Raw genomic sequence first — 25304 nt, forward strand, 5'->3', positions numbered from 1 at the left:
AAAGTCCACAAAGGCTGTGGTTTCATTATCACAACTATCCCATGGTCACATTCACAGTCAAAATAACACCTTCAGGCCCCCACTCTTAACATGGGGTCAGCAACTTCCTGTTTAGACTTGTCTTACTCTTATCCCTGGCCTCTCCTCGCACTTATCCAGCACCTAGGGGTGAGAGCAGGATGCATCAAACAGGCTTACGCATCTGTTAATGCACGCAACCCACAGCTAGAGTTTGTCAGTAGCCAACAATGCAAGACTGGTTGTACTGGACAACCTGTGTGTAACTCGCCTTCCTTCTGCAACTACTGCACTCCCCCAGGCTGCTGCTGTCAATAAGAATGTGTTCTTGGTTGACTATCCTGGTTAAAGCTGCACTAGGCAAGATTTGCATGTAAAAATACCCATCTTATCAACCTAAATCACAAAGCGGGCGGCAACAGAAAAGAGTTTATCTCAATTACAGTAACTCTCCAACATGCCAAGTTGCTAGTGCAGCTTTAAATAAGAATGGAAGCGCAACTGGAAGGTGAGCTACCTTCAGTTAACATTAAAAATGTTAAAATTACACCCATGCACACAGACAGGTTGACCTGTGCAGACAGTATTCTGTCTGTGCATGATGGAGACCCTTTAGCATCCTTTGTAAGCTCATGCTGTAATATTGTTCCAGCTGCTGCATTAATCAAACTGATCTATTCCTCAAGATCCCCTCTTCTCTCCTTTTGCACAGCTCTTGAGACTTTTCGGCATGTGTATACATCCTTAGGGGAAGCACGTCGGACTTCAACAAACCAATCATAAGTGAAATTTAATAAAAACCTTTCCAGAGTGCATTGGTATTGATGTTATTTCATCAATCTCCACTGTACGGGCTTGCTCATTAATCATTGAAGAATTTTCAGTTTTTGGACTTTCATCTAGTGGATGACAGAAACATGTTGCAGCGGGTGCATCAATTTTCAGGAGAGAGGCTGGGAATGTTGGAGAAGTTCAGCTTTGCCACAAACCAGTTAAAGTGCTCAGCTTCACATAACATCGTTACGTGTTTCAAATTTGTTTTCAAACTTAGATACAACACTATAGTACCTATAGTAGAGTCATAATGGGCTCATAACCATTTACTTAAGATATCAGAGTGGATTTAAAACACAAAGTGCATTGCATGTATAAAACATCATCAATGGTTGAACATGATTAATGAAACACCATGAGCTCTATAATGATTAGACTATTATCTTGAAAAGAGATATGGAGTAAAACACTAATCTAATGCGCTACATGATTAAACAAAATGCTAATGAGGAATGAAGAGGACATTATTATATGCAAAGTTAAACATCACAATTACAATTATGTTTTATAGTTAATAATTTTCTAGTGTAATTATCTTGTCTTTCACCTTACTCCCCGTGTAAGTATATTAAACCCCTGTGCCGTTTCAAGAACTATAAATGTATAGTATCTTTCTGACATTACGTTATTACATTTCCTGAGATGAAAGAATACCTCTCTAAAATTCTGCCCCTAACATACATAAAACATGATAGCTATTATTCTCCCACCGATGAAAATTTAAAGAACTCCTTTTTTGTGTTGTATGAGAGCTTATGAAATTGGCTGCAGTCAGGAGTGCGCTATTGTTTCTCTTTGAATCGGTATTCCCTTTGAGTAACTGCCAACTCTCATACAAAATGTAAAAATCCGCCGTAGCTCATGTTTTCGCTCTCAAAGTGCAAACGGGCATTGCGTAAACCCCATCCCCCCCCCCCCCCCCCCCCCCCCCCCATCATAAATTTCAAATCAAGACACATTTCTGTGTGATGGCAATAATCCTACAATATCACCGCTGTTGTGAGTGCATAACTCACTCAGTAATTGCCCAACATAAAGTTACTCCAGTGCCTTTTTAAGTACCACAACTGTAGAGGCCACACCCTTCGAGTGCTGAACCCAGGATTAATGGTGTTCAGACAGCCGTTTGTGTCGATCCGGCGCTCCGCATCATGCCGGTCACGAGCGAGGACGATCCCTCCCCCTCCGCCGCCTCCGGTCCAATCAGGCCCTGCCGACGCAGGTTGAGGATGGAGTCGGCGATGACGCGGGCCGTCTTCTTCTGGTATCCCCCGGACGTCACCATGAGGATGGGGACGCCCCGTCGCCTCGCCGCCCTGAACACAATCTCGTCCCTCTTCACGATGCCCTGGCGCAGGACGGAGGAGAGAAGGGGAGAGAAGAGCCGGTCTGTCAGTCTTTCCGCCGCCTCAGATAGTCATCGTAATTTCTCGGAACACTGTCGAGCCAGTAAACCTAATGTCTAAATCTGCAGGGAGGGGCTGGAACTGGCCTGACTGTTGGGAACGCTATGCTCTCTGGCCGATGCATATGGGAGGGACTGGGAGGAAACGCAGATCCCCAGTTCATCTGGGGATTGAGACTGGGAACAGCTTGTGGCAAAGTTCTCATTTATTATGGAGCAATTTCTGACACAAGGATTGATTTTATACATTATTAGGTATGGCAGAAACACATGTTAAACCAGAACCTTTAAATAACAACCATTAAAGCTGCACTAAGCAAAGATTTTTATGTAAAAATGCACCTGTTTATCGGCCTAAATCACAAAGTGGGGCCTGTAACAGAGAAGAGTGTCCCATTCCCCACTAATTGAGACGCTGTAGATTCATGCTTTTTGCCCCAAATTCATTTCTGGTGTAAGTAACAAATCGACACACAATTTGTGATACCAAAAGGGAGAAATTGGAGCCCGCAAAAATATCCCATTCATCCTACTGAACGGTTTTTCCCAGTCGGTAGGTCATATTTACAGTAAATCTCATATGACACGAATGCAACATAAGACGGCACAGTTAACTGATATCACCTTACATTATTTTGGGGTTTTGTAGTCTTCAAAATTCAAACAGTTGCCTTTGACAGTTGGATGACACTTTCTAAGATGATGCTGAGGATTTTCGTTTAAAATGATTATGGCTGTGCCCTTTTGCCGTGCTGTAGTTAAAGAGCACTGAAGCACTGACACCACACTGAAACCTGATCAAAATAATATGACAAAACGACCAATAATCTTGATTTGACAGTCAGTTTACTACCAATATTGGATAGGAGGACACTTGATGGCAGGGCTGTAGACCACCACAGAGGAGTCCAAGTCAATTCCAAGACCAGGTCCAGTCGAGTTTGAGTTAAGACGAAGTTCAAAGGGGGACGAACACCGAGTCAAGATCAACACTAGAGCAAATCAAGTCCTATACAAGACCCAAATAGACAATGTACTTGTCTTTCCAAATGTAAAAGTAATGCTTAAGGAATTTCTTACGAAAAAGTGTTCTAGAGACTGAACTCAAGACTGAGACTGGACTCAAGTACTACAGTCCTGCTTGATAGCTGCCCTTCCTGAATAATTTGGATGGTTGAGGGGCTGACAGATACCTGTGGTGATATGGAGAGTCCTCCGAGGGGGTCTCCGTCCAGGATGTCCGTCCCTGCGTTGTAGACGATGATGTCGGGTCGGACCTCGTTCAGCGCGCCCTCGGAGTGCAGCTCGACTTTCTGAAGGTACTCCGAGTCCTCTGTGCCCCAGTCCAGCTCCACCTTCCTCTTAATCGCTCCTGGAGATACAGAGAAATAAAAGGTCAATAAAACGGCCATGATAAACTAGCAGCAGCTATGCTTAGCTGAAGCCACAAGCCTTACATATAGTATAATTGCTGTAGTATTTCATGCAATAGGATTTCTTTCAGCACAGGCGGAGTAAAGGCTTTCAAAATCATTCCTCACATGCAGTGTAGCTCACATGCATGCGTAGCTCAAATAAACCTTCTTTCCGATAATTGAATACAATGTTCAGACAGGTAATTGTGTTTCTGTACCTTTACAATGCTCAGATATATAATTCTGTTTCAGTACTTTAGTTAATTAGTATACATTTTGAATACATTAATGCAAATGGTGAAAAAGGTTAATAAGGAGGCCTTCGTGTTCAAAGTTCAAACAGAATTAAGCAGTAAGCAGAGCAGGAAAGAGCAGGGAAGAACAATGCAATAGCATGTGCAAATGGTGTTCTCGCTAGTTTTTCCAAGCCTTTTAACTGTACTTGAAGAAAAAACAGTGTCCAGAAATGGTGTGCGTTTGTCTTTGAAGATACTTAAATGTCAGAGAAATAAATGTCTCTTGGAGGAACAACATGAAGCAGAATGGGATTCTATGGTCTTTATCTTAAACAAACCAGAATGTACATTTATTTCACTTACTTGGAGGAGAGAGAGACACGATTAAGTGCTGAATAGGCCTATATTCATTTAATTGCGGGGACAAAGACAGCTTATGGACAGAGAGAAGTTTTACGTGAGGACCATAACATTTTCTTATATATAGTCATGGTGGCCCACTGTGGTACGATCATGACCTGCCATGCCAAAAATATTTTCAAAATATTTGAAAAACATATTTATATACAGTATATGCTTCCAGGCTCACATCAGCAATAATATCTTACTAGTTAAAAGTAGGCTCATTTTGTACTTAGGTCTAGATTAACACTGAATAATTAGCTACCCCTCTTAACCTCTGTGAATAATTATTATATTAATAAGAGTAGCAGTAGTAGTAGTCAGTAGTAGTCATTGTATTATCACAGAGCTACAGTAGGACAAAGGGGACGGAAGTGGAAGGATACAAGGAAGAGGGAGAGGAGAGGTGAAGAAGAGAGAGGAAGAGGGGAGGAGGGGTGGAGGAGGAAACGAGGAGAGGATAGAGGAGGAGTGGGTATGTAATGGAGTGGGGTAAACACTGCCGCCGACTATTGCTGGAATTGGGGTTAAGCAGTAATGTGGTCTCTGTCACATCCACTTTAATGTATTGACATATTAATTGTGTAAAAGCCCTGATTATGTTAACAGAGCTAGTGCTGGTGGGGAGGGAGTAGTGAAGTCACGGCATAAATTAAAATGGCAGTCACTGACATCTAGGGGCTGGAATTGGAGGAGACAGCACCCCCCCTCCCCCAACACACACACACACACACACACACACACACCCCACCCCAGGGATTGCGAGCAGTGGTATGCTTATTTTGCAGCCAGTATGCATTATATCTAAAAGTACAAAAGAATACTGGTGCTGCAGTGATTAACTCTCCTGAGGATATACTTTTTATTTTGATGTACTCTCCGATACTGTCACACAGGACAGTGAAGTGTCTGTCACTGGCAGTTCAAAGTTTCTAATCATAGAACAACAACTACAAAACACTCGGTATGACTGAAATGAATGAATTTAAATAATGTGAATTCAGATGACAAACTTAATAAAAAAAAAAAAAAAACAAGATTGAGATGAAAAATTCACAGTGCTTTCACTCACTTTTGGCAAATCCATCTCCCGGATAGATGTAGCGATTATAAACGTCCATGATGAAAACTCGCTTGTCGTCCAGGAAGTCTCGTTCGTGTCCATTTCCCTATGGCGGGGGGCGGAACCAAGACTTTCATTACAACAAATTATTTTAAAACTGTCACCTCCCCCTTTTAACATCATCCCACAATGACAAGCTGAATCAAGTAATTGCTTTCCACCCTCGATGATGCCTCATTCATGTGCAACACAAAGCAGCCCATAACTCAGGGCTTTGTGACAGTCCGCTACACCACTTCACTGTGCCAAAGTCCACACAGATGTCACTTACATCCATTTGTTTACCTGTGACACGCCGCTGTGACTGACAGGGTGAGATGAGGGATAAATAGTCTCGCCGACCATAGGCATTAAATGTTAAAATACTCGTAAAAAAGTCATGGCTACTCCATCACTTTTCATTTCCTCCCATCCATTTGTCAGCGCAAGTGTCTGGCTCTTGTCAGGTGTGGATTAGGCATTGTGCCAAGCTCAGTATTAATGGAAGAAAAGGAGGATAGATGGGACAAGCAGGACAATTTGGTGTCAGCTGAACATCATGCTCAAGCGATTGTATAATCCACCGATGTTGAATGCTATGCAAAAAAAGTTGCCTGATGGGCATTATGGGCACTGTACCCTTGGCCGCAACCCAGGCACAAAACTTTTTCCAGCGCCTGGCTATGCTGGCATCTGCTCCAGTATTGTTTCAGGTGAAACCCAAATAATAACAATGTTTATATACTGACTTAACTAGTGTTAAGGCCCACACATGGTTGGCTCTGTTAGAGATTTGAGGTCTCTAATATTGTAATTGGAGGAGAAAAAATAGCATTTAAAGGGGTATTAAGTAATTTATGACTTTATCGACCTCTATCAGCACACAAGGAGGGGTTGTCATAACAGGGTTCAGGCTGGAAAGTAAGATTTGAAAGTCAGAAATCTCACACCAGCCTAGTAATAATAATCATTTTTGACTCAATTTTGGCATTGATCAACAACCATATCAACACCCCCAAAGATATATCATGGTCATCTTGTCCTATGGGGCTGTAAAAATCTTACTTATTGCACATTTAATAGTCAGTGATATTATGTAGCAATGGCAATATGGTGTCACACAAAGCGTTCAACCATCCATGTCACCAGAACTCTAGGTCAACAAGTAACTTTGTGAAAGAAAGGAAACATTTTCTATGTAAGGTATCAACACTGTGAGTTAAGCTGCACTATATGAATAAACCAACAAACTCATATTGCACTGAGGACTCCTATAGGCTTACTGCAGACAATCACTAAATCAACATGTAAGCGAATGCTCTGCTCTCCTCTCCTCCAACAGATAGCCGGCGACTATAAATCAGCTCATATGCTGCATGAGCTCCCAGTGACTGCAGTCTTATTAGTCTTGTCCTCTCCCCCACATATTGTACAATAAAACATTGCTGTTACAGTACCATTTGTTAGTGTCGGCCAAAAACCCTTCACTGCTGAGCTGGAATAGGCCTTTTCCTTCAGTCCTTTAAACAAATTACCTCCCTTACCGAGTTCAAACATTGTAATAAATACTGGAAGCATCTATCACTGCTTAACAAAGCCTGATCAAAAGGGCAGGATGACTACGGAAAGACAAGGCAGACAAAGCCGGCGCACAGAATAGTAAAAGGTTTTGGGTACAATTATGTATTCTTTTTTTTTTTTCATTTTTCATCCAAAAAGGAACAGAAGCCCATGTCTTTCTGTAGCAAAGGTGCATTGCCAGATGACAGGATATCACCAGTGAGGAGCTAGTGATGATATATAACAATGGTTTCTTCAAGGTCCTATGAATGTACAGCAGTTTCTCATTAATGTCAATATGAAATCAATGGTAATAGCATAGCATTCTACATAGATTATATACTGTATATTAGATGGATAGATGGACACATGGCTCGATTTCATGGATTCATACATAGATAGATTGGCTGTTGGGATGGACTAGAAAGATGGATTGATAAGTTAGACAGACAGATAGATAGACCAATAGATACTGTAGATAGATTTTTAGTCTTTCAATGTTTTTTCCATACACTGGGAAATTACATGTCAAAAACAGCAGCAAGAAGAAATAATGAAATCTCCCAATAGCAATCACCAATCTCTTTACATATAACAAGGTGGAAGATAACATTTACGTGACTCGTACATAAAATCCTACCCAGCGAATCTCACCACATACAGGTCGTGTTCACTTTACTGTAGACACACAGTAATAGACAAATATGAACATGCCTTCCCACCGGGGCTTCAGTCAAGCTTGTTATGCCGACCTAAAAATTGATCATTACTGTTTTAGCGTTTCAGTGTTTTTACTCTAACAATGTGTTGCCTTGGTGAATAAGCAAAACAGCTCTTCTGGCCATAATATCAATTTATGTGGAGGACAAGAGAACTTCAGGTGTCATGTTCCAGGGTCCTAATTAGGATTGTACCACGCATCCCCAATATTTCTCTCTGCCCTAATATGTGCTGAGAGGAGCAATTCTGGCCCATCTCCATGCGTTCATGCAGATTTGCTCTTTTGTTCTCGTACAGCCTTCATGAATTATTTACTTAGCATCTGTATTGATCCCCTACTTCTGTCAATAGGTAAAGGGGCATCATTACCATCGAGCTATACTTCAAAATGAATAAAGCTGTGCTCCTGGAATACAGCCACAGACCTAGGGAACCTTGAGACATCATCAATGTTAACAAAGTTCCCAGGGCTAACTGGTGGTGGATATGAGTCATTATGTTGAAAACACAAAGTAAGACTACAATATGATAATCAAGCTGCCCCAAAAATGTTGAGTCATCATTCTCAACTGCTGGGATGAGCTCAATCCACTCGCTCCGCTGTAAACATGAACCACATGCGATAACAACATGCAAACAAAAGTGGATCAGAGAAGAGACCGGGTTGGAGTTGATCCACTTTCAACTGAATCAGCTCAAAATGTGACGGGATAGAGCATCCGTTCTTGATTATTTCATTTGATTTGGGGCGGAAGCGTGGCCTAATGGTTAGAGCAACCGTCTTTCAACCAGATGACCTTGGTTCAAGCCCTGCGTCTGCCCTGCTGAAGTGTCCTTGAGCAAGTCACTGAATCCCTAGCAGCTCCAGGGCTGCTGCTTTGTATCTGACCCTGACCTTTGACCTCTGAGGCGAGCAAAAAGAGAATTTCCCTATGGGCAACAATAAATTATCATATTATTATATTAAGTTAAGACACAGAGAAAACAGTTCCAGCCTCTAATGAATATTCCTCGTCTGTGAAGCTGATGGACAACGCTCTGAAAAGCCTTGTGTAGGTCTTTTTGGTAAGATGACGGTGCCAGCTTTGTCTGCCTTAGCTCTGACTGCTTTTATAAAGTCTGTATAATAAACGTACACTGGCCCAATATAAAGTGGCTTAGCCAGTGATGGAAAAGTCAGTGACCTACTGCAGTGCTGCAGCACAACGGGCCTCCTGTTATTCCAACCCTCGCCCATTCTCTAAGTCCCACTCTGATGCACAGCCAACTGCCACTCAGCAAAAATAGGTCTTTCTAGTCTTCCAGAACAAGGAGAGTTAGGCTACATTATTGCTTTACCGCAAGATTTCCATGATAAAAACAACAGTGATCACTCTGCAATGGCTCATACTCTTTTCTTTGTGGGCTGAATTCACAAATAGTCTACAAGATGTTTGAGTTGGGCAATCGGGTACAGAAGATCAGTAGAAGAACCTCTCTTTGCAAATGCTCAGTTTACCTGTCATCTTTAATCTAGACCTTGGAACAAACAAAAGAGCTTTGTCTGGGCCCAAGCCAATTATTGCTTTGAATGTAATCAATAAAACCTTTGATTCTAAAATCAATCAAGGGCAAAGTAACTAAAATAAGAGTTATATGATCTCTCTGCATAGCTCTAGTTAAAGCCTCACTGCTGCATTCTAAGCTGCCTGCAGATGAGAAAGAGCTTTACGGTGGAGGCAAGAATACAGAGTTTCCATAGTGGATATGGGATTTACTAAAGTCAGATAAAGAACAGAAATTACCTAATTTTGGAGATGTTTCTCATCTGGTAGAAAGAAGGTTGAAAAACAATTTGGACGTACAATTCAGACAGAATCAAAAAGGAGTCAAATATCTAGTTACCAGGTGGTTTTCAGGAATTTTACAGGTTGTATTTGGTTCTGCCAAATATACAAATTTGTGTCTGCTTGACAGTAATTAAAGGAATACAGTTTCTGGGAGATTGTCCCATTGGTCAACAAAAAAGCTAAATGATAAGTACTCTTGAATCATATGCAGCCAAGTCTGCTAGTTTTGTGTAGGAAATTGGTCAAATTTACAGAAAATATGGTACACAAATAACATATTGTTTTGAACTACCAGGGACTACTTTCCCTGTTTCTGTAGGAAGTGAATGCGATGGGCAATGTGTACAGCTAAGCATCACTGTGCAGTGGATGAATACGTGGTTGCTCACCTGAAATAGTTCCAAAAGTAAACCTGGATACATCAGCTATACTGAGTTAAAATGTATGAATCTAGAGGCCATATAAACCACTACCAAGTTTTTATTACTAAAAGGTCAGTCTTCCTACTTTGGATAATGCTGGTGGCATGCTATCACTCTACACAGTGTATGCCAAAGTGTTCACATGGACCACTGGAGCAAATGATCTACCAGGGACACATGGATGATTTTGGTGTCTATGTTCTCATCACTTAATGGGTGAGTTATGGGTGACTGATGGGACAGTCTCCCAAAAACTTGGTGTAATACTTTATGTTTATCAAGGCTATTTGTAATAGTAGCACTAGTAGTAATGAAGGTAGTAACACTTAAGTGTTTTGCCACAAAACCACAGAAAGATAATGCTTATAAAACAATGATGAAAATTAACACACTTATTATTATAGTGTCAGCAAGCCCAAAACTACAAGTGGCTGACATTATTGGTTCTGTAGATATCCCAGTGATATCCCAATGTTATCCCAACCCGGTATGCACTCAACAACTGTTTGACAGTGGAGATGTTTTTAGGCACATTCCACTGAATATGACAGTGAGGGCCAATTTGGCCCGCAGGGAGCCTCATTAGCCCCCTTTCCACTGAAGGCCAAAAGCCCAAGAACTTTGGCCCAGGAACTCTAGCCTGGAACTGGGCTAAACTTGTTAAAGTGCTTCCACTGAGCAACCTGGTCCATGCATAACCATGACAACTAACTTGCACAACTGCTTGTCATCAAACATGGCAGACAACGCTGCTGTCAAATGTACCGTATAATCGTTAACATTTTAATTACTTTGTGGGACATTTTTGTAGAGCTGCAACGATTAATCGATTAATCGATTAGTTGTCAACTATTAAATTAATCGCCAACTATTTTGATAATCGATTAATCGGTTTGAGTAATTTTTTAAGAAAAATAAGTCAAAATTCTCTGATTCCAGCTTCTTAAATGTGAATATTTTCTGGTTTCTTTACTCCTCTATGACAGTAAACTGAATATCTTTTTGGGTTGTGGACAAAACAAGACATTTGAGGACGTCATCTTGGGCTTTGGGAAACGCTGATCGATATTTTTCACCATTTTCTGACATTTTATAGACCAAACAACTAATCGATTAATCGGGAAATAATCAACAGATTAATCGACAATGAAAATAATCGCTAGTTGCAGCCCTACATTTTTGTTAGTGTCCGAATCGTAAAATGATATTGTGGAATGATTTTGAGGGCACTACATATTTCCCACAATGCACTGTAATATCTAGTGAACAAGCCTGGTCACTAAAACGGTGAAAGTATACCAAAATGCATTGCGAGTCTGTCGTCACCTGGCCGTTACCAAGCAACGAACCGAACAACAAAGCCGTGGTTTTATAATGATGGCATCCTCTTCTTCACCAAACCTCATTTACTAATGCAAGTAAATACATTTTTTTGGTACCAAAAAGATGTCAAGCTACTCTAAAGATGTTTTCTTTAAACTGCCAATTCGTAACTAATTATAAGTGCAAGTTTTGTTACGCTAATTTGAGCTTGTTAACGCTAACATTAGGTCTGTTATTCAGGAAGATATTTATCTCTAGCTGCAGGTTATACAGTACATAGCTTATTGTAACGTGTTTTTTGTTAATGTCAGCTAGTAAGAAGTCCAAAACGTGAAGGAAACCGCACACCTGGATTGGCGAAGTGCTGGCTGTGTGAAAATAAACAGAAAAAAGTAGCCGCACACAACTCTGATACATTGAATATTCATTCACCGACATAAGGTCGGAAAACGCCTAAATGGGAATGTCGGTGAATATTTTTTTCTGTTTAATGTCAGCTAGTGACACATATATGATTGGCTTTGAAGGAATATTGGTAACTTGTCAAATGTTAGTTGAAACATTTGTTTATGCGACTGGTGAATACAGACACAGGCTGATGATGAATGATGATGAATTAAGTGTCCGAATTCACTCATTAATCATGTGTGATTTACCGCTAATTAGTGCACCAATAGAGCAGCACTATATAGGGAAATACAAATGAGGGAATAGTGATCCATTGCGGTCACAGCCCTAGTTTCTAACAGGTAGATGCTCATTAATGTAGGAAAGGCTGCACTCAGTTACAGACGTTACTAAGCAACACCCTCTATTTGAAAACATATAGAATGTGATGATGTATAAGCATCAGGGCTAACAGCTTAGGCCCTGAGGATTTGGAAGGCCCAAGTAGTAGGGCTTGAGTTCCTGGACTAGCCCTGTTTTAGCCTAGGCCAACCCAGTGGAAAGGGGTCAGGAACTCTGGAACTAAGTTCAAGCACCAAGTTTGGCCCTCAGTGGAAAGGGGGCTATTGATTGGTACAGTGGTAAAAGGGGGGTTATCTTGTCATCAGTGTCACATTGACACTGAGGGTAATGGCTCACCTGATGAGCATCCAGATCGATGATGGTAGCCCTGGAGATGCCTTCCACTCTCTCAAACAGAAACTGAGAGATGAAGGGAAAATATTATCTTTCTCTCTGGAGACAACACATTCACAGTTTACCATTCTCACTGAGAATCCCAACGTACAACTTTTACTTTGCAGATTGATGCCATAAATGCTGTTTCAATAACACTTTTAGGTACATTTTCATTTAGGTTGACGGATATAAAGGTCATAACTGGGTTAGAATAACCTGGTTAAGCTCATACTCCGGTTATGAGAAACCCAGTTAAGATGCCTGGTGTAATCCCATATGGTACATTTTGGTGGCAACACAAGACATGGTGGCGAGTGGTACTTACTATTATGATTGAGATCATTATTTCTTTCCCCTGTATTAGAAGTAACCCACTACTGCTCAGTCAAAGAGGCATGGGGTAGCTGGCAGGTGGACAGGAATATTCTGTTAACTGGTTTATTTCTGGCAACAGGGACACTCACTTGCAGGGTAACAAAGATTTGAGTAAACAGCTTAACTCAAATAAGACCTTAAAGGACATTTCCAGTGTGATTGGAGTTTTTACTCATTTCCTGCATTCCCTTACTGCTTTGCATCACTGTAGATTCTTTTCCAGTACTGAATTAGAAGTCTCTGGAGTTAGTTTGCATGCCATTTGGAACTGAATGGGAGTGAATGAGCCCGAGAGGTATGGCAAAACTGATTTAAATCGGTAATCGTGGTGCACGCATGAGAAAACAGTCAGAATTAAGGTTAAAGGGATGAAAAACATGAGCAAAACTCCTACCGCGCTGGAATTGTCCTTTAACCGGAGTATGACCAATAGCCGGGTTACTCCCTGAATGGCAGATCAGTCTTACCTTGATGGCTAGAGTGATGTCAGCGTAGGCACAAAAGCCTCCTCCCTTGTCACTAGAGCAGTGGTGGAAGCCTCCCCCTGGGACACAGAGAAGCCAGTGGCTCAATGTCGGGGCCATTAGACGGGCCTAGCAGGTCATTGTGCTTCTGAGAAGTCTATTATTCAAAACGACCATAATTGTCTCCTTTAAAAAGGCTGTTATTGAGTTTATTGCTGGTTACAAAAATGGCTGCTATTCCCCTGTGGAACAACAATGCGTGTATCGACACCAGAATGAGGCTCGTTCAATCGCCACTGAAATGCCTGAAGAGCGGCCATGGACAGAGTGGCACAGAAAGACTGAGAGGAGGCTTTATAATTGCAATAATAGCCATTCATTCAGGTTAAGAGCTAAAGTCCCCTCTGCACCGCTATGCTCATGTTCATTAAACTATGGTGTAGAGCAGAATCTTAATACAGGGAAATAAGGGGATGGGTGAAATATGATTATCATGTATTGTCTGGCCTCTTTCATTACGCCTTTACATAGTGTTGAGACACACAATATGCAGATCTCGGATGCATCTGAATAGCCTTTATATCTCTATTAAAATCATGTTTGTTGATGCAGAACAATCTTTCCCTGATTCATCAACAGAAGGTGTGAAGTAGCTGAGTAAGCAGGAGGCACAAAGTAAAAGTCTGATGCTGCTTTTTCCGCTCCCTACTTGGCACAAACCAGGAAAAAAAAAAAAGGATGACCCTGGCTTTTCAGCCAAAGACCTCCCGCTCATCAGAATGGGGGAATCAGCCCGGACACTGATGGCAGTGAGTCAGAAGGAAAATGCAAAAGCATCAGGCAATCCACCGCACCGCCCCCGTCAAAGATGGTATCTATATGAATTTATAGAACATTTTATTAGTTGTATGATTTTTTTCCAATAGTGCACCAGATTCAATTACAGGGTAAGACTGCTAAGATTCAGTTTTGAAATAGGTTTCTATGCTCAAGGACAGTCCTGTATTAGTCAACACTGACGTATCCAACCAAGAGAGAAGAGTTTGTCTAAACAGAACCGGGTCACACTGAGTACCAGCTCCATTGGAAATGAATGGAGACAGACAGAAAGTGTGACTATGGCAATACCTAGGATGACTTTCTCGAGATAAAGGTATTTTTTTTGAGTGAGACTAATAGCACTGTTATAACAAAAAGCTGAAAGATGTTAAAGGTCAGAAAATCTTCAGAAAAGTACGTCTCCGATTCAGTGTCAATGGAGGAGATCCGGGCTGTATCAGCATGACACCACTGATTAGACTCTTGGTTCTTTGGTTTCTTGCTTTGACAGTGAGTTGCTCATACTGATCTGATCTGCCGATTGAACTGTCATATCCTGTAAGAGTAACCTGTGAATTCTGAAATTGAGCGTTGTGCTGGGATCCGCCTGTGATTGTAAAAGAAAGGTCTCAGCCCTACATCAGCCTTCAAAAGTCATTGACACATCAGGACGGTTAACAGCTTTGCCGTGTTGCAGCGGCGTCAATTAATACTGATGAGATCTATCAGGTGTACCATTTTCCCCACATTAGAGTTATGCCATTTGGGTGCACAAGGACTGATTGTCTATTTAGGGGTGAGACCAGAATCTGTACTGGAAATTGACTCACCTACATTTATTGCCCATCCACGGTCAATGGCCAGTTTTCCTGCCTGTGGAAGACACAATATTTGAGTTCAACACTTTATAGCAAGAGAGAAAGATACAGGAATATGAGCTGTTGTTGTGATATAGAACACAGATTTCAAATTTATGAAGGGTTAGGGTTAGTCTTTTTTTTTACTAGACACCACAAAACGCAACCACAATCACCAAGCTGCTTTTGTAGTCAACATCAATACAGATTGATTCATGTTTCTCTATATGAAATGAGAAATATGCCCCAAGGCAGTGCATTCAAATGCTGCTCTCAATACAGGGCATAAACAAGGATAAAACACTTCAATGTACGGCCAACCAACATTAAGCTTTAGGCAGATTTTCCCATGCGTAACAATGATTTCCAACAAAATAGCTTCTGGATTTACTATGGCATAACCCACCACTCTTTCTCCAAGAATGAATGAACACATATGTAATTATTTTTCACTGCATACAAAGCAATGGAAAACACACAACAGAGGCTGTCACACAATCACCCTTGGGATTCTGTGAATGTTGCTGTACAGCAGTCATGGAGTTGAAAGGCAATGTAATCACAGATGTCAACGCGGAACCATTTTTTCATTACAATGTTACCCTTTAGTGGTTTGGCCTTTGGCCTGCAAGCCCCCTCCAGCTAAGATCACACACAGCACATGCAGCGCTGGTGGGAGGGGAGGGCGTCCTACGATCAAAAGGTTATAGGTTTCATCCCCGGAAAAGCCAAATGGGTCCATCAACGGCCATGTGTCCTGTCAAAGTGTCCTTGAGCAATAAGCGAGACCCCTTACCAGCTCAGTTTGTAAATCACTCTGGAGAGGCGCATCAAATAAATGCTTAAAATGTAAATGTAATGTCATGCTGGAGCACGCATGTACCTATGGAAAAACAGTGTACAGCATATATGTTTTCATTTTCCCTTAGGGAGTTCTCTCACAGCTCCCCAGTGTTGAATACACTGCTAAGCACACTATTCAAGGGAAGAGAGAAAGGCGGTGTGCACTCTCACGTTTAGATCTATTCCTAATGAATATGGTGCATGGCTGTGCATGAGGAGAGGTCGTCCAGTTCTAGTCGTGCCACTGGCTCATCCTCCTATAAGAAACCTCTCAGGGCTTACCTAATACACTTCTCAAATAAAGGAAATCCTTAGGAATCTAATAAAAACAAATCACTGCCTAGTTGTTCTCAGGAATTGATTGGCAAAACGCAATCAGATAGATCATAAATACATAAGCTATAATCAAGGAAACTTCTGTGCTGTATGTTTCTTCCATGCTGTATGAGTGCTGTGACATGCACAACGACAGCTGCTCATTTCAAAGGCAGGTCAAGATTTCTTTTCTGGATGAAAAAGGGAGTTCTCCGCCATGTATTCCAGGAGCTCAGCATGCAGGACGCCTGAGGGGAGGAGATATGAGCTGTGGAGATTGTGTGTAAATGCCAATATGGCTCTCTGATGGAAGAGTAATAACACACATTAGCATGTATGCACACACGCTGCCCGTGGTTAAACCTCTCTGTGCCTGGGGGAAACAAGCACTCAGTAACAGGAAGTACCAGACATCTTTTACTACAGCCCTCTAATTTCATCTGCATGATGGCATGAAACATCAGTAATAGAATGCAGCTCTTCGCATGAAAAGACCTATGGCATGAGGCTAAGCCTCAAATCATTTGAAATGATATTAAGTGTATGCACTGAACATGGATCTGTTTGGCAGTAATTTCAGAAAGCCATACAGTGTGTCTCATTTCCAAATACTAATGAGCTCATATGCATTCAAGTCTGTGGCCATAGTTGTATCTTATTAGCTGCTATTTATTCCTTATTCCTCCTTTTTGCATAACAAGCCTAATAGAGACGGCTCTCACTTTCCTCCTAATGCTCTACTGAACACACAGTAAGCGACACACAGAGGACAACATCAGTCAAGAGTTTTATGTTATAACTAGTGGAAGGAGAGGAAACTTAGAAACAAACCCAAATGCCCAGTCCAGAGAATCTGAGGCATTACATGGAAGAGGGATTATGTTAGTATTGGACAAAATTACATGGGTAAAATCTAACCTTATAGCACATTAAGGTGTGACAATGTAGGGTATTAGCATTTATGACCAACACAAAGCACTGATGACCACAATTTACACAACTTTTGGCTTGTTAGTTACTTGGAACACCTACAGATGAATGGTACTGTATCATGGTCCCATTTGCACTGCCGCTCCAACCAAAACAAAAATAGTTTGGAAAATTCTGTTTTTCCAATACAGGAGGAGAGACTTATACAATGGGGAGGGAAAGTGTCAACTTACGCCATCTGCTGTTAGCGCTCAATGAAAAAAAAAAAATCACCATTCATTTTCCCATAGGGGGATTTTAAATAATTGATTATAAATTGGTAACAGCTTGAACTGTCATACATCAGACATTTTGTGACACTACGGCACATCAGCTATGAATGAGATAAAACGGCATAATTTTTTGCAAAGGCTTAAAAGAACTGCAGCCACAGCCTGGCTACTGCACTGTATGGTTGTGTCACGAGGGAGAGCATTCAAGATTGAGCTGTATATCCTTGACTCACACAGGGTTTTTTTTGCTTTTTTTGATCAAATCTAAAGTATTTGAGCCAGCTAATGGATGTAGACATCTTTGCCAATGGGAATTTGCACTGCAAATGCCCCGCCGCTGGAGCTTGCTGGAGTGGACTGTGGCAGTGACATCGCCGCAACAGGCTTTGCAGTCCATTTTGGAAAAATCAAAACGAAAACTACACTAGTGTCTTTTAATCCCACCAGATCATTTGAAAAACTGAGATAATGACCATTTCACAGGAAATTGAGGTGTAATCGCACCTCATGTTGCGTAATATGAAATGTACAAACTATCCAATTCAATTTGATAACCAGTTTTGAACACGACCAGCACAGGGCGACCTGACATCTTTCCCTACTTATAGCTGTCACTATAAGGGCTGTGGAGCTATTTTGATAAAGATGATTTTTGGCTTCATTTGATAGTTGACAGTGGCGAGAGACAGGAGAGATGGTGAGAGAGAGGAGGGGATGGCATGCAACAAAGGTCCCAGGCTAGGGTTAGGGTTAGGTTTAGGACGTTGCGGTTACATAGTATGTGTCAACTGAGCCACCAGGACGCCCACAGCAATACATTTTTTTCTTCTTTTCTATCAAGTGGCAATTCCATGGAAGTCTTTTCCCCCTCAGTAGATGTGCAGCTTGTACTGTAAGAGGCCCTGGGAGCTTCCCCATCACAGATGTTCCGTCTTGAAAGCAACTTGTTCCTCCCCAGGTTATCTTCTATCAGCAAGGACAAAAGAATTGGGCTATGCAAAACGCTTTCTCTCCCCAAATACTGGCATATTTGAATAAAACATCAAACGAAAATCTTGTGAAACTATTTCCTGAAGAAAGCGCCTAAGTTACTAATGCTGCACCGTTAAATACAAAACTTGAAGGTGATGCGAGGGTTCTAAAGGTTGACTAAACAATGTGAATGTCTGTTGTACCATTTTGTACTATCAAGAGCGGTGCAGCTCCCTTTTCAAGTACTAAATGTCATCTCTAGATACAAGCACAACAATGAATTATCCTTGTCTCAGCAATTTTTATAATGGGAGATAAAGCAGTGTATGGTGGGCAACAGCCTAGTAAATCGAACAACTAAGGCTCTCAACACTTCACTGCCAGCATAGTGATCCATGTGTTTTAGGCTCCAGACTGATGTAGACTTGTAGTGCACACCTGGCCTGCTCCCTGTACTAGGGATCCACCAGTATGGATACTGCTATTGAATATGGGGCAGATGACAGGCAAAAATATTGGTCATTTCTCCAATACAAAATTCGGACACCAAGAGCATTATTTTTTTTTCCATGGATGTTAGATCTCTCCAGTGGAGAAAAATGCATTGCATCAGAAATATTTTTGTTTATATGCCAAACCAATGGTCTAGTCCTGCAATCAAGTCATTTTGGAAATATCCAAATTATGAGATGAGTTGAGCGCATATGAACGACCCAAAAAAGTGGTAAATATGACTGGGAAAGTCAGAATGTTGTCGAAATGTGACGTTTAGGGGGCGAAGAGCAAGTAAGCCATGTCAATAACTGATGGTAACAAGGTAACAATGATGTAGGTTAAGTTATTACTACATATTATTGTTTGGCATCCCATTACTACGTACTTGAATGGATGACAAGTCGTATTTATGACTACCAATCTCGAAAGTAGGAGCATACTCACACCACAACACTCTCTTTCAGGTTTTTCTCTTTTCTAACCCAGTTGTTATATAGCTATAGCCATTATTATCATTTATTTGTATCCATTTAATATTTTTTTCCACCAAAATTGAAATGTATTCATTTAAATATCTATACTTGGTGCTGGATTATCCTATTTGAGATGATTGGCACCCAGTGGGTGCTATACATGGCGGCAGACATGGTGATTTGTGATGCATCTGTAAAGCCTCTATTATTAGATAAAAACAACAGAAACAGTAGAGGATCAGATCATTACTTGGTGTTGGTAGGTACACTACAAAACTACTCTACATCTCTAGCTCATTCCCTGAGGGTGGATAGTAGGAAGACATGAGAAAACATGAAGAACACACAAGAGGAAATGAGGCTCTTGAATATCCTACCATTATTGTCCCCCCCGTCTGCGTCCGCAAAGGCCTCAAAACCTTCCGCTGCACCAGGAAGTTGGGCAGAAACAGGAGAGGTGGGATTTCTGTGATGGTCGCCACCACCAGAGACCACTAAAGTGAAAAAAAAAAACCCACCACAATTACATACATAGACATTTTTCTGTGCCACGACTGTCACTTACTCATATGGAAAATATTACAAAAACACAGACGGCCTTCAGTTGACTGCAAAGCACAAAAGGCAAACCGGGAAAGCAAAAGAAAAGCATTCTTCCGACATGTGCACACCAGTGTTTGGATATAAAAAGTGCAGAAAAGCCGACTAGAGAATGACATTATGGTGCTGATAATGGGACTGTGCACAGATGTCTAATCTCACATGGAAATTGGACAGTATAGAATAATGCAAATTCACAGCAGTGGACTGAGATACCTCTCTCCAGCCCTCCAAGATTTGGTTCAGTGTGCAGAGGGGAGAGAGAATAAATACATGGATGTCTTTGAACATGATAGAACTGCTGTTATCAGCTTGGCTTCACCTGCAGCAGACACTCCTGTGTGGGAGATTTACCATCACATCTCTGAATTCCCGCGCCACCAGTAGGCTACGCATCCGTTGACTATGGACTGGGCAAACCTGACCGAACTGCATCTTCCCAAACCCACTCTGGAAGTATGAACGACATTGTGGGTCCTAAGCAACTCCTGTGTGTGATGAATTGCAAGGGGATGACTAATGCTAACTCCGGGGACTCGGAGAGAGCAGCAATCTGCTGAATTTGCTGCAACATGATTGATTTGAATGAGAACCAATTCCCCTATGGGATAATCCACTGCATTCTGATGGTGCACTCTTTACTCTCTCATGTCGCCCCTTGCATTACAATATGAGAAGGAAAATGTCATGATAGAAGGAACAATAAGCAGGGAAAAATTGGTTTATGCTTGGTTTATGAAACTGACTCACATTAATATTAGTATTAAATCTGACCATCCTGATAGATCTCTCTTAGCCGATCAACCTTTTCCTGTCAGTACTTCTGAGGGGATGAATGTGATGCATGGAGGAGAAAGAGAAAGAGAAGACGAAGAGCAAAGATGTGAAGAACTGTTGTGAACATGGCATGCTGGCCTAATGAGTGACACATTAAGGGTTCGGGAACGTTGGGGAATAAGCCAGCTACCTTTAATCTGTTGAGGTAGCGTTTGGTGTGAGTCACCAGCAGATCCTCTTCTGTAGCTTCACGGGCCTCCACCATACTCCCATCAGTGATGAACTGCTCCTCTGAGAAGAAGGGACCAGGTGAATAGGGTAAAATAGGGGTGAGGGCATGAGACCAGTATTGAAAAAATATATACTCCTGCAATGACCTGAAAACCTTGTACTATAACTGTCCTACTCGAATTGAAGCTTTACATAGTCCTTAATGTGCTGAATAAGTTTCAGGACACTAATGCCGCATTCCAGAGTTGGAAATTCTGGCTTCCTACCAGGAAAACTGCAATGCAACGGCCCTTCAAGTCGGAATTCCAAGCAGGAAACTCAAAATTTCTCAACGTCTGCGTTTTCTGAGATGCAGAACTCTGACGTCAACATGGCAGCATACACTGTAAATGCTACACAGCATTGCTTTTATTATGTTAATCCTTAAAATACACTGAAGTTCGATTTTAAGTAGCCTACAAATTTGAAATATTTGTACTTCTTTCTGTGCTAACTAGCTAGCTAAGTTCAATTTTTTGCATGCATTTGAAATGTAAAGTTGCACATAGAGCTGCTGACATTCTGTGCTAACTAGCTAGCTGATGTTATGACGCGGATATGTCGGTAGTTTACGTTAGGCAAAGAAAATCTCGTGGGCGTCCATGTTTCTCCCCATTTTTTCTCTTTTCTTCTTTGTTTTTCCGAGCTGGATCAACGCAGGAAGGTTAGAATTACAACCTACAAGTTGGGAATTTCCAACTTCCGACTTTGAATGGAACGTAGCATGAGGCCCGTGAAATACATTAAGAAAGAACCTCATTTGTATGACTTCCAAAATGCGCTGGATACATTTGCAAAATCATCCAGTTTTTCCTCTTAATTACTGCAAGGGTGCGTTTTGAAAATACAAGGTTTTCCTCTGTCAGCAGTGGCACAGTTTTTATTATGCACTCTGAACTTCTTCAGGTTTTGTGAATTCATTAAAACTAGATACCGTATTTCATATGGCAAAGATAACCCACAGTGCATTTTCACAACAAATTTGTGTGAAGTCGTGCCAGTTAGCCAGCTAATGTTTTCCCCACAGGCCTCAGACTGAAACCCACGCAGGCCGGGTCTCATCTACTGTACCTGCAGATTCCCAGAGGGAGTTTTCTCTAATTATCTCTGCTCTATTGCTCTGCCTTTCCCCTCTCCACCAACTAAACCTCACCTCTCCACTCTGATCCACTGTGAGGTATTCCGTATACATCGGCTCGGGGAGATGTCCTCCCCATCTGCCGCCGCGTTCTTCGTTGTCCTACCTTTTAAGAAGCGAATGACTTTCCCCCACTTTCCCGCGTCGAACGGATGGAGCTTTTCAAGGCCCATGAAGGTGATGTTGTAGTCTGGATGGTATACAATGGGCATACATGTTCGTGGGACGCTGGCGTACAATTGAGTGCGGTGAGAGCTGGGGAAAAAAGAAAAAATCAAAAGGTATTCTATACAACATTGCTGTATAAGATGTACAGTATGTGGGTAAGTGATTTCCCTGGTGGCCTAATAAGCACTGTTGGAACTGTCTTGTTGTTTGTGCTCACCTCTTTTTGCCTTCATTATCTTCTTTGTGAGACATTGTTTTCAGGCATTTCTACTTTCATCTGGAAATGAAAAATGTTCAACTGTCAATGAAAATCATATACTGTAACAGCTGTAAATCTATCTTAACTTAATAGAAATAATTCTGATACAATGTAAGGAGAAATTTTAAGAAAAAAGCTTAATGTAGTCATTCAGTGTGCAGAAACAGTAAAGGTTTACAGTATCAGTTTACTGTAGTGACAGGAATTAGGGGGTTAAAAAAAAAAAAGAATAACCTCAAAAACTACATGACCCAGAATGTTCCCACAGTTTGCGCATGCGCTTCGGCATATAAACATTTCCAAAGACGCAATGGCACAAGGAAATGTTTCTCCCGACACACAGCTGGCTCCGTACTTCACACGACGTGTTTATTGAAGGCGACATTTGATGATTTACAGTTCATATCAATGTTAAAATGAAAACACTCAGGCAGCTGTTATGAGAAACAACCTCGACGGGACCACACAGGATAGAAACCACTGCCTCACGTCGCATTGATTTGACTCACCTGCTATGTGTAACAATGCATGGCACCAATAGCTGCTGGAAATAGTCACTTGCAACTGCCAGCGTGTCCTTTCCGACAGAATTTGGGTGGAATATAGGCCTATTACACTACTAGAAAGAGAAATTAATTGTCGGCAGTAGACTATTTCTGCGACATGTACCCGTTCCCTGCTGCTCCACCGCTACGTAGAAAACGTACGTGTATATTGGCCACAATTTCCGTCACTTACGCTCGTGGCGCACTTGCATTTTAAAGCAGAAGGGAGTGTGCGCGTGAAGAAGAGTGAAGAATTTTCAGCATGATACTACTTTTTCACCTCTATATGTTTTGACACTGAGCCGCCTGAACTATAAGTAACCATTACATTAACCATAGGTAGGCCGACAGTATTATTTCCACAGTGGTACCTCTATCTCATTCTGATATTTGTATATTTTATTACGCTCATATAGCAAGTTTCAGTTTAGTAATCTATATTTAATAAGCACACGAGACTGCTAGAAACATCTGTAAGTAACTGCAGTGACAACTGTAGCTTCATCCATAGGTACATGTATAATATAATAACCCATACTCCTTCCCCATATTCCCCACCCATACAGTCTTCCAAGCACGATTTTTTTATAAGCCTACAAGGGTTTATGTTATTCTATTGCTTTATTGTTTGTTATTTCTACTGTTTTATTGCTTATTTTACATTCTATTTTTGTGCTTCTGTTTTTCTTTTCCCCTGCTGCATCCTAATACTATTGCCACTGCAACACCAAATTTCCCCACCGGGATCAATAAAGTTTTATCTTATCACAGTATGTGCAGTAAAAGTTACAGGATTCAGCAGGGGGGGGAGAGGGAAGAAAAATAGAATCCTGTTACTTTTGCAGCTGCAGTGACCAAATTCCCCCACAGGGATCAATAAAGTTTCATTTTACATTATCTTATGTGCAGCATATTCCCATTAATATACCCCCTGAATGTCAAAATATTTGAAATGTCAAAATGTTGACATGTCGCCAGTGTTCCAGAAACGACACTGCAGTCTGAATTCAAACACCGGTTTCCACCAGCGATGCTTTGACTGACAGCCAAAATAATGTTGCCTGTAATTCATGTGAATTGGATGACTCTCTAATCCTGCCTATTGGCAGCTGAAGAGGCAGACATCTATAAATAGCACTGTATGTTGCCTAATGCTTATGTAATAGTGATGGGCTGCCTCTGGAATGAGGAAAGGCATGATCTCCCTGCTCATTGGTTTGGCAATCTGATAAACCCTTAACAAAAAATCATTATAATATTCCTATAGGGATTTATAGTGTGCCTGTGGTAGTCAATGCTGAGTTTATAGTGATCATATTGTACTTCATGGTGTTTTTATCTCCTACGGTTTCACTGTAATATCTCTATACTGTAGCAAATTACATACAGTTTATAGTTTTGCTGTTATATTTGCATATTATCCTTCTTAAAATTAATATTACTGCAATTCTTTTTCATTAGGGAACAGTGCAGCCTCCAGTAAGTATCCACTCCAGGTTTACATATGATAAAGGAGATACTTTATTCAACACAGTGTACCAACAGGTAGGCTACTTGCAAAAATGAACTTAAAGTGGTAATCCTTGAGATTCCCCTTTTTTTGTGTGTCTCTCTCCATCTTTAGTGATGATCACCTGTCAATCAAACAGTGGGGGCGGAGCTTGGATTTTCTGTTGATGCAGTTTGAGTTTCTCTTTTCTTTGTCTGTTCAGCCTTGGTGGCTATCACTGCTCAGTGCTAACTACCCAGTTCTTCTTCTGTTTATTCCAAACTGACCGGAAACGTAAAAAGGTGCAGCAGAGGATTTTTCCCAGGAAAGAGTTACTAGTGGCAGAAACCATTCTAGTATCTTTTGGTGATTAAGACAGCCATGATAGAGTTTATATTATTTCATGCTCATCACACCATGATAATTTGCACCCTGTTGTTGGGGGATTCGGTCTTCTAGAAGAGACTATTTGCATCACTAAAACAAATTTGTATTTTTATTTTGGCAAGAGTGTTGCACAACCAGCTACATACATATTGTGGGTTATCTAAAGGCTAAAAGTTTATAGAATGCATTCCCATAGAGTTTGGATCAGTCACACCCATTCTAATTAAATACAGTCTGCAATTTGTATGGTATAGATGTGTCTTGTTCAGCACGACTGGCCAGGAGAACATAATACACTTTTTCCATTCTGCTCTCTTCCTTATTGTACAGTGTTTGGCATTTAGAAATTTGAATAATGTCACCCTTCTGGTATCAGCGGGTCTCACAGGAATACTGCATTGATTATATAGCAGAGATATGCAGATCTGGCTTTGAAGAGCATTGGGAGAATATTTTGATATGCAA

The 25304-nt window shown here is 41.2% G+C and overlaps 1 protein-coding gene across 1 annotated transcript; it reads right to left on the bottom strand.

Annotated features, from left to right (window-relative positions):
* Positions 1 to 1785: 1785 nt before the first annotated feature.
* Positions 1786 to 23084, bottom strand: hdac11 (histone deacetylase 11). The gene is made up of 11 exons (XM_071538939.1): positions 22928 to 23084; positions 22377 to 22436; positions 22098 to 22246; positions 20774 to 20874; positions 19584 to 19700; positions 14880 to 14922; positions 13234 to 13310; positions 12353 to 12415; positions 5383 to 5479; positions 3451 to 3629; positions 1786 to 2200 (listed from the first exon to the last, which is right to left on the bottom strand). Exons 2-11 carry the CDS (start codon positions 22409 to 22411, stop codon positions 1967 to 1969), a joined length of 1095 nt encoding a protein of 364 aa, XP_071395040.1. The 5' UTR covers positions 22412 to 22436; positions 22928 to 23084; the 3' UTR covers positions 1786 to 1966.
* Between the last annotated feature and the right edge of the window lie 2220 nt (positions 23085 to 25304).

This window comes from Centroberyx affinis, unplaced genomic scaffold (genome assembly GCF_046629955.1).
Source record: "Centroberyx affinis isolate AG114_WGS23_722 - 3 ecotype Tasmania unplaced genomic scaffold, CSIRO-AGI_Caff_v1 ptg003375l_1, whole genome shotgun sequence".
NCBI lineage: Eukaryota > Metazoa > Chordata > Actinopteri > Beryciformes > Berycidae > Centroberyx > Centroberyx affinis.

Excerpts from the sequence above, each read along its gene's own strand:
- hdac11 (XM_071538939.1), bottom strand. The coding sequence starts at position 22,411 with ATGTCTCACAAAGAAGATAATGAAGGCAAAAAGAG. Across the intron at positions 19,701-20,773 it reads GCTACCTCAACAGATTAAAG|TGGTCTCTGGTGGTGGCGAC; the intron begins GTAGCTGGCTTA and ends TTTTCACTTTAG. Across the intron at positions 12,416-13,233 it reads ACATCACTCTAGCCATCAAG|TTTCTGTTTGAGAGAGTGGA; the intron begins GTAAGACTGATC and ends TTCATCTCTCAG.